This window comes from Grampus griseus (assembly GCF_964374135.1).
Source record: "Grampus griseus genome assembly, chromosome: 4".
NCBI lineage: Eukaryota > Metazoa > Chordata > Mammalia > Artiodactyla > Delphinidae > Grampus > Grampus griseus.
Window position 1 is genome coordinate 112475860 of NC_138997.1, and position 9880 is coordinate 112485739.

The following is a 9880-nucleotide window of genomic DNA, read 5'->3' on the forward strand; positions in this document are numbered from 1 at the left end:
ACACAAGTACAGAAATACACACATAAGTAGGAAAAAATGTCAGCAGCCATCCCAAAGTTACGATCTAGAACTGTCCAGTATAACTTTCTGAGATGATGAAAATGCTCTACACGGCACAGTCCAATACAGTGGCCACGAGCTTCCTATGGAAATGTAGCACTTGAAACATGGAACGTTTCATCTTAGTTTAACTAAATTTAAGTTGCCACAGGTGGCTAGTGGCTACCAGATTGGACCATGCAGATCCAGACCCTGCTGTCATTCTTCCCGTTCTTGTTTTCAGTCAACACGGAGGGCATTCTTGGTAAAGTCCAGTTCTCCTTCTCCTTTAGGCAACTCTTCCAGCAGTATCTCCCTACTTCCAGGGAAGGAAACTCAGTAGCTGCCCCTGCACACAGCCAGGCCAATGCTCTGAAGGAGGAATATATGGCTTTCCGTATGCTGTGTGTTCCATTTCCATGCTTGCTTCATTTTTGGACCACCTCAGTCTTCCCCCAAATCCAGAACGGGCTGCTGGCCTTCTATGAAAGGCATCGAACAGTATGAGGGACACATTGTTCAGAAAAGGTAGAACTGATAAAAAGGAAAAATATCTTATTCATTTATTTGCTTTTCGATTAACCCTCTCCCAGGTAGAATGTAATATCCATGAGAGCAGGGCCGTTGGCTGTCTTTTTACCACTGCAGCCCCAGCACCTGGAACACAGGCACACACAAAGCAGGTGTCAAATATTCGATGACTTAATAAATAAGAACACCTTAAACAGTGCCCATGTGCCAGCACTAGAGTGCTCTAAATGTATTAAATAACTGAAACCTCATTATAACCCTATGAGATATGCCCTATTAGCTCCACTAGAAGCTGTGTTTCATTATCCACATTATTACATTTGAAGACACTGAGGCACAGAGGAGTTAGGCAACATGCCCAAGGTCACACGGGTAGTAAGTGACAAAGCTATAATTTTAATTCTACCACGTATGGAGCTTATTCTCTTACTTAAGCTGTGCTAAGTTACTAGTAAGTTATCTAAGACTTTTAATAACAGAAGTACCGAGGCCTACTCGGCACCCTAACCCTTATCCCCATCCTGTTATATAAGGAAAAGCTCCGTGTAGACGCAAAACCTCTATAACGAAGTATGATTACATGATACACGATAATAGCAGACTGCAACATAACACAGAGGTGCACAAAGAATTCAGCCTATGTGCAACAGTGTGTGGACACAGGAGGCCACAGTTTCAGTACAGGAGCCCGAGGCTCTTAAGATTTCCACAAGTGATAAAGGTCAACACGCATCAGGGCAGAAGGAAAGGCTTGTGTAAAACCCTGAGGATGCAAGGTATAGAAAGAGAGTTGGGGCTTCCCTGGTGGCGCAGTGGTTGAGAGTCCGCCTGCCAATGCAGGGGACACGGGTTCGTGCCCCAGTCCGGGAAGATCCCACATACATGCCGCGGAGTGGCTAGGCTCGTGAGCCATGGCCGCTGAGCCTGTGCGTCCGGAGCCTGTGCTCCGCAACGGGAGAGGCCACAACAGTGAGAGGCCCGCGTACCGCAAAAAAAAAAAAAAAAAGAAAGAAAGAAAGAGAGTTGGTGCTGGAGATATGGAGTTATGGGAATTTAGGGCATGGAGGAGAGAGGGGAATGGAACGGCAAACCAGAACGAGATTGTCGTATGTGCTTCCAAACGGCAATGCTAGATCTCAGACTATTCTGTGGGTAGTAGGGTCCAGCTCCACTGTAAAGCGGGTCCAAGCAAGGGATTTGGCCCAACATGAGTCTACAAAATAGGGAGTGACACCTGGGTCTGAACTGAGGGCCAGCTAACACACAGTTTGAAATGTTTTATGGAAGGCAGATGAAAACCGGTCCCAACAGAGAAAGGTTCAATCAGATGTTAAATGATACTCATTACACCTAATGCTTCGTCAGACTGAGACAAGAGGAGGCTAAAGGGGCATGCTCATTCTTGATTTTCTTTACTATTCTTGTAGGTACATGGAGACACCTCCCTTCTCTCTAGTATATTCTCTAACTCGAATTTAACCATCAAATCTTTATTTTCGACCTTAACCTAACTCAATCCCTATAGTTGTGCTGTCCACAGGTCCCGACTGAGTTTTTAAAATGTGGTTAGTAAATGTAAAATAGATAGCTAGTGGGAAGCAGCTGCATAGCACAAGGAGATCAGCTCGGTGCTTTGTGACCACCTAGAGGGGTGGGATAGGGAGGGTGGGAGGGAGACGCAAGAGGGAGGGGACATGGGGATATATGTATACATACAGCTGATTCACTGTTATACAGCAGAAACACAACATTTAAAGCAATTATACTACAATAAAGTTGTTAATTAAAAATAAATAAAATGTGGTTAGTCTGAAGTGAGACGTGTGCTAAGTTAAAATATATACTTATGTATATCTTTTAATAATTTGATATTGATTATGATAGTATTAAACTCATTTTTATATTGAGATGACAGTACTTTAGCTATACTGGGTTAAATAAATACTAAAATTTATTTCAACCTGTTCCTTTTACTTTTTTTTTACTATGACCTCTAGAAAAATTTAAATTGCATTATGTGGCTCACGTTATATTTCTACTGGATAGCCTTGTTCTACAGACTATCTCTACTAAGGCCATCTGTCCCTTACGTGCAGCATACTTAATATCGGGTCCACCTTTTACAAGCTCTATGACATCTCTGTGCCTCAGCTTCTTCATCAATAAAATGGAGATACTAATTGGAATAAAGAGGATAACTAACAATAACAGCTAACACACATAATACTCAGACTGTAACAGCTAACACACACACAACACTTACAATATGCCAGACACTGTTCTAAGCATTTTTCATATATTAACTCCTTTAATCTTCACAATATCCCTGTGAGGCCATCACCCCCATTTTACAGATGAGCAAACTGGCACAGAGAAATTAAGTGACTACCTAAAGGTTACACGGTTAGTAAATAGTGAAGCCCAGGTTCGAGTCCAGGCAGTCAGTTCCAGGGTCCTTGCTTTAAACCACTGTCTCTCATGATACCCACCTCAAAAATGGTACAGAAATTCAATAAGTTAATTTAGGTAAAAAATTTCAAACTGTCTCCAGCACATAGTAAACTTTCCTTCAGTGTTTAACTATTATCACCATCACTCCAGCCCTCAACCTACTTCCCAAATTCCCTGCATGCCGCGACTTTTCTCCTCATTTCCCAGGATTAAAACCTCAGGATCCTCTTTTAATACGTCTCCCTCTTTCATTCCCTAACTCTTGTCAGGTCCTTCTTACTCAACCTTGAACGCTCTTAACGGATCTATGCTGCTTTTCCACTACCACCTTAGCCCAGTACTCTGCACCCTCACAACTGTATGAATTAATAGCAGTAACAAGACAAAGACCTTAACTGGTGCTCACGTACCAGGCATTCCTCAAGTCTATTAATTCATTTAAACCTTACTATAACCCTGTTTGTTCTCCAGGACTTCTATACCTGGGCTCTAACAGTGTCTAATTTCTTTAGCAGACCTGTCCTCCTGGAATACCAATTTCATCATATGATGGGAACTTTAAAGGTGTCTGGATTCGCTACATGTGTCCCTATCAGTTGATGTATGTGAGAGGAAAAGATGATGGGTGTTCCCTACTGGGGCAAAGAAAGATTTACAAGGCCCTGAAAATTAAAAATTCTAGCCTCATCCAAAATCTCTCACAGAATCTAGTCTCAACTCAGCAACCAAACATTAACAACTATACAACCTAGCCCCATCCCGCTCATTCAATCTTATCTCCAGTCAACAAAAGCCCTCCAGAGTGGTTAAACAGGTCTCTTCATTGTTCCTGGAGTAAATAATGGTAATTATTATTATTTATATTATTTATAATAATAATATTATATATTATTATAAATAATATAAATTATTATTAATATTAGACCTTATTCATACAGTTCCCCTCTGCCTCAAAAATCTGAGCACACTTCCCCTCCATCACGCCCAGACTAAACTAATCTCCCCTCTAAACTGTGATAAAACAGCTGTCTTACCCCACTCACTGGGGTCTATAATGATATATTCATCATCCGGCAAATGCCAATCACAACCCCAACCAGGCCCTGAGCAACTGGAAGGCAAGCACTGAGTCCCTCATTTCTCACCTTCCCCGTGAGTAGCACATGCCTCTACAAAAAACACACACTATGTGGCAAATGGAACAGTAAATGAGTTACAGTGTAGCTGAAATGACATGTAAATACCCTAATTCAGCCAACCGTATTTCCCTAACCAGGAAACACCTCAAGGTAACAGGAGCAGTATCAATAGTTTCAGAGCAGTGTTATCACTGCACCCTCCAAGTCATTATCTTCTTTACTCCTCAAAACTCTCCAGTGAAGTACCACTACTATACCTTTAAGTCAGCTGAGGTTTAAAGAAGTCGAGGGTTTTTACTCAGGATCACACAACTACTATACGGCAAAGCTGGAACCAGAGACCAGGCCGCTAGTCCAGCGCTCTTTCCAATGGTCTAATTCCCCTTTTATCTCTTCTCCGTCCTTATCACCTAAGGAAGAGTTAAATAACTAAGAGGGGAAAGGAATCGGGTGAGAATACTTGGTAACAACAGATGTGGTAAATTAATGACTTGAACATTTGTCTGAAATGGCTTTTTTTTTCTTTGACTCACCAAGGGTAATCACGATTTACAAGGCTGCATTTAAACCTCATGATCTTGCTGTACTGTGAAATAAAAATTTCCACCCAAACTTAAAACCAGTATCTTTCCGGCCTCCAGAGCTGGACATCACCTGCTCCACCCCACCCCCTCTACACTTACAAAATCTTAGCTTAAGGCTGTTTCTTACCAAGAATAATTAAGGAAGCAAGCAACCTTCCGAGGTTGCTTAACCATCAAAGCAAACTGGCAGTCCTTGCTAAACGTTATAAACCATTAGTTTCCCCACACTTCACTGTTTCCATGTTATTTGCTGGATATTCCGATTTAGCACCGAATCACAAAGAACCTCAGTTCAGGGCAGTCTCAGCTCATGAATGGCCGCATTGTTGAGTACTCTCCCTTCACGCTGAAAGTCAGAAATGGAAAGACGTGGAGATGGACCCAAACCTGGGCTCACTGCACTGGCAAAGCCAAGAAAAACCAGGAAACGTACCAAAGACGCCTGCCTCTGCCTCCTCCGCAGACCTTCAGGCCACTGGAGGGGGATGCGGGCAGCTCCCCCTCGAGGGATGCAGGTTTCAGCAGCCGCCAGCTCACTGCCGAAAGAGCGTCCTCAAGGTCTCCTCTGAGGCGAGGAGCTGGAGAAGGGGGAGTTCTTCCCACGGACCCTGGATCGGACCCCCGCCCCCGCCGCGCCACTCCACCCGGCACAACCCACCGCCCCAGGTGGAAGGCGCCGCGGCCTCGGGTACCACCCCCAATTCTCCAGGGAGGATACAGAGGAGACGGAAGGGAGGTAGCGGCTACGAAATAAGCTGCAGCCGGAGCCTCCCAGAGCCTCCTCCGCACCTCTACTCCGACTCACCCAGTTCTGCGCGTTATTGCTCAGCTTGACTTTCTTGCACAGGCTACCGGGAACCTCCATGGCTGCTCAGCGCGCGCGTGCCCGCGTTCTCAGCGCCCAGTGAGTAGTCGGAGGACTGGAGGCCGGCGTGGGCGGGACGGGAGGGCGGGGTCTCCTCGCGACCGGGCTGGCACGCGCTGTCGTAGGCACGCGCTCGTGCTCGCGGCTCCGACTCAGCGGCGCCTCGGCCCCGCCTCCTAAATGGGTCCGGGACAGAGGTGTGTGGGGTGGGGCGAAGCACCGGACGAGAACCGGACGCAGGGGGTGGGAGCGGGCCTTCAGGGCGCGCACCGACGCGAGCGCGCACGACGCTCCTCCCTCTTGATTCTGAAGTAGGGGCGGGGCCTGAGAAGGTAGTCGTGGAACTTCCAGGGTCCCTCCCCCGCTCGCCGCCTTGCGCTGCGCATGCGCAGAGGCTGGAAACGCGTCCCAGGCCTCGGCTTGGAAGGACAAGGAAGATACTAGCTCCCCACCTCTTTGCGGGTTTGGGTGTGTGCTGCTGTTTACTAGATGGCAGAAGACATTGAGGTGGTCTCCCGGCCCTCTGGTTTTTACTCCGTAAACCCGTCCACCAGTTTCCTATCCTCCATATCTGTGCCCTCCTCTCCCTGGCCACATTTAAAAAGGAATTTTCCAGCTTCGCGGAGGGAAGATGTGCTAAACAGCTCATTCTCCACACGTTCCACTTAGCTTTAAAATTCTGCTCAGCGCACAGTTTCAAAAAAAAAAAAAGTCAGTACCCCATCCCGGGACATCAGTAATTAATATCTCTCAGGTTTTAGTGGTTATCTGCAAGGTGCCTCCTTCCCCACTTGCAGATGTCTCTTCAGGAGATTTCTGTCGGATACTTCTCACCCGGTAAGCCAGAAAAAGACCTCTATTTTATTAGCTTCTCAGGAAATCCTTAGAGGAATGAAATCCAGGCTGCAGGAGGGCCCTTGGTTACCACAGAGTAGAATGTCCATGTGTGAAGGACATTTTCAAATTCACCGAAGTATACCACAGCTACTTCACGGGAGGATGGGCTGGGGATGGAGGGGAGCCTGCTCTAGGAGTTATCTCCCCTTCCACCCCCAGTACCCTAAGGGACTTTCCATAGCTTGTCCCTGGCACCAAGATAGTTGTTTGAAGTGCTTCTCCTCCATAACCCAAAGCCCTACCCTACAAATACACACCAATCCCAAAGACCTGACATTACTGCCTCTTTGCTGGAGGACAAGAGGGAATGAAAAATGCCCACCAAACTAAGAAGGTATCTCGAGACTGAGAAAATGAAGCAGGTGGCTCCATGTAATCAATGGATCTGTTTATTATACAGTAACTTACAGGGTGAGATCATGGAGGACTGTGATCCAGAAGCATTTACAGCTGCATCCGCACTGCTGAGGGGACATTGGGACAGTTGTATAGCTAACCTAGGGTATTGGAGTAGTGCTTAGAAACAGGAAGTGCATTCCTAAGTCAAGGTTTATGGATGGGTAAGTAGTCTCCTGGGCACTGGGAATATGTCAACAAAGGTCTTCATCATTGTCTGGGGACTAAGATAGCATAGAAGCCACTGGGTCCTAATGATTATTAAACAATATCTATTAACTTCAAAGCCCTTGACGACAAGAGAAGTGATTTACTGCAGAGTACAGTCCTGGGTAGGGCCAGTGGAAGGACAGGAGGAACTTCTACAGGCCCAAGTTGCCATCAGTTATGCTGACAGTCATACATTCTTTTTTTTTTTTTTTTAATTTTTATTTTTGGCTGCATTGGGTCTTCGTTGCTGCGCATGGGCTTTCTCTAGTTGTGGCGAGCGGGGGCTACTCTTTGTTAAGGTGCACGGGCTTCTCATTGCGGTGGCTTCTCTTGTTGCGGAACATGGGCTCTAGGTGCGCGGGCTTCAGTAGTTGTGGCTCACGGGCTCTAGAACACAGGCTTCAGTAGTTGTGATGCACGGGCTTAGTTGTTCTGCGGCATGTGGGATCTTCCCGGACCAGGGCTCAAACCCGTGTCCCCTGCGTTGGCAGGTGGATTCTTAACCACTACACCGCTAAGGAAGTCCCAACAGTCATACATTCTTAATAGCTAGCAAATTAGTTCCCTGTTTATTTACCCCACTGCTACTGTGTTAATATTAGGCCTTTCCTATATCCAGGATGAATCACAACTAATCCCCGTATCTGGGCATCCTGTGCATCTGCTGCCCACACACTCCATTCTTAACATTGCTGTCAGAGTGTTATTTCTAAAACTTCAATCTTGTTACTTGACCTCAAACTGTCAATGGTTTCCTTGTAGCTTTTTCTTTGGGGACTCTTCATTTGCAGTCTGTATATAGAACTTAATTTCAGTATATTTCTGAACTCTGCCAATAACGGAATGAGCTTAGAAGAGGATCCAAAGCTTCAAATGAAAACACAGCACCACATTTGGAATCAGCCATTTCTCTAAGGAGTCCCAGGATTCCTGGTTTTCAGAAGGGAGTGGTATTTAGATATCACAATCTGGGCTTCTAAAACTGTTTAGTGCTTCTGAGTCAGTCCATATTTCTGGACTTTTTCAGTGAAAGACTTTTTTCAGGTAAAATATATCATAAGTTTACCTTGATACTATCAATTCAAATGTATTATTTCAGACATCATTCATGCAAATGAGCCTGAAACATCCTGTCAAATCCAAAACAAGAAATTATCAAAAACCACTAGGATTATGTCAAAAGGACTCAGAAGCCAAACTGAAGCTTTCCCCTGTCAAAATTACACAATTAGAGCACTACAGGGATAATATCTATAAGGTATTGAAACAAATCAAATATGTTTAAATCTAAATGTTCATAATGATGACAATTTAAAAAGAACTAATTGTCACACTTGGAGGATGCTAACAAACCAACTAATTGTTTTGAAAACTTATAAATAAAAGGAAAGAATTAAGCATTTACCCTGGCTGCCATCACTAACTGTAAGTCAGGTAATGAAAGAGCTGATTGTAAGGAACGGCACCAAAAACGGAGGAGAGCTTAAACAAGCTTTATTTGGGTACGCTCCCGGGCGAGGTTCACTGATCCGAGAGAAAGGGGCCAGAAAAGTCGGGCCCGGGCGAGGGTTTAGGCAGAATTTATAGGGGAAGAAGGGAAAGGGGTGTGGTGAATCCGGGAGGGCGCTGGGTATTCCTTATTTGGTGGTCTCTTCGGGTATCGTGGGGGACCGTTAGTCCCGCCCCTCGAAAGGCGGGAAGGCTGGGCCGGGTGGAAAGTCCCCAGGTCAGTTCCTGGAACTGGGTGGTCCGGAAAGTCTCCAGGTCAGTTTCAACCTGTGAGTCTGATTGCGTTCCCCTGCCTCGGGCCAGTTGGCCTTACACTGATGAGAGGAAGTTTTTCTTTGTAGACATACAGCTAATAAATTAGGAAGGAAAGGTAGATTTTATAATGTCACCATTTTACAACTTTAAATGAAATAAATGGATCAAGACAATGGTCCTCAATGGCTGCTAAATCATGAAAATAAAGAACATTAGAACTTTCCTGCTTCCTGATGAAGTATTAATGCCCCCCAAAAAGTTAAAACTGATCTTAAGTCTTCAGGTTTCATTATCAATTTATAGCTAATGCAGAGGAAAGAGGAAGATGTAAAATCACCATAAATGCAATCAGTCAAGTCCAAACTGTGAAAAACTACATCATAAATGACCCGACTCTTCAATAATTCAATTATAGGAAAAACTAAAGAAGAACTAAAGATTATGAGAACTTATGAGAACTATCAAGCAGTTGAAATACATGAACTTATCTGAACACTGCTTCAAACAAAAAAATATTTTTAAATACAGGAAATTTAGAGAGTCCCTAGACTCTTGATATTAAAGACATTCTTTTGGCATTATAATAGCATTGTTATTATATCTTTAAAGGAGTAATTTTAGAGATAGGTATTGAAAGATTTACCAATGAAATGGCAATGCCATTGGTATTCAGGAAACAAAACTCGTCTCCTGGAAATTAAAAACAAGATAGCAGGAGTGGAAGAAAAGGTGAAGATATCTTTCAGAATGCAGAGCAAAAACCCCAAAAGATGAGAAATAGAGGAGAATTTTTAAAAAGAAAGAACAGTCTAGGAAATTTAAGATTCAAATATTAAGAGTTCCAAAAAGAGAAAACCCACCAGAGGAAATAACCAAGGAAATTATTCAACAAAATTTCCTATAACTGAAGGATTTTAGACATTTGTTGAATGTCCAGCTTAAGAGATAAAAATCAAAGCACAGCACTATGAAATTTCCAAACCGTGTTCCCCAGTGTTCTGAAA

The 9880-nt window shown here is 44.3% G+C and overlaps 1 protein-coding gene across 2 annotated transcripts in view; it reads right to left on the minus strand.

The window, feature by feature from the left end:
* PAPSS1 (3'-phosphoadenosine 5'-phosphosulfate synthase 1) overlaps window positions 1-5663 on the minus strand; it is a 108718-nt gene extending 103055 nt beyond the window's left edge. Inside the window, exon 1 of one of the 2 annotated variants that reach the window (XM_082653504.1) lies at window positions 5550-5663. In XM_082653504.1, the coding sequence (XP_082509630.1) occupies window positions 5550-5609 (60 nt within the window). In that variant the 5' untranslated portion in view covers window positions 5610-5663. Of the gene's footprint in view, window positions 1-5177; window positions 5272-5549 lie in introns of those variants that run through there. The other variant, XM_082653505.1, reaches the window with a different exon arrangement.
* Window positions 5664-9880: the final 4217 nt, after the last annotated feature.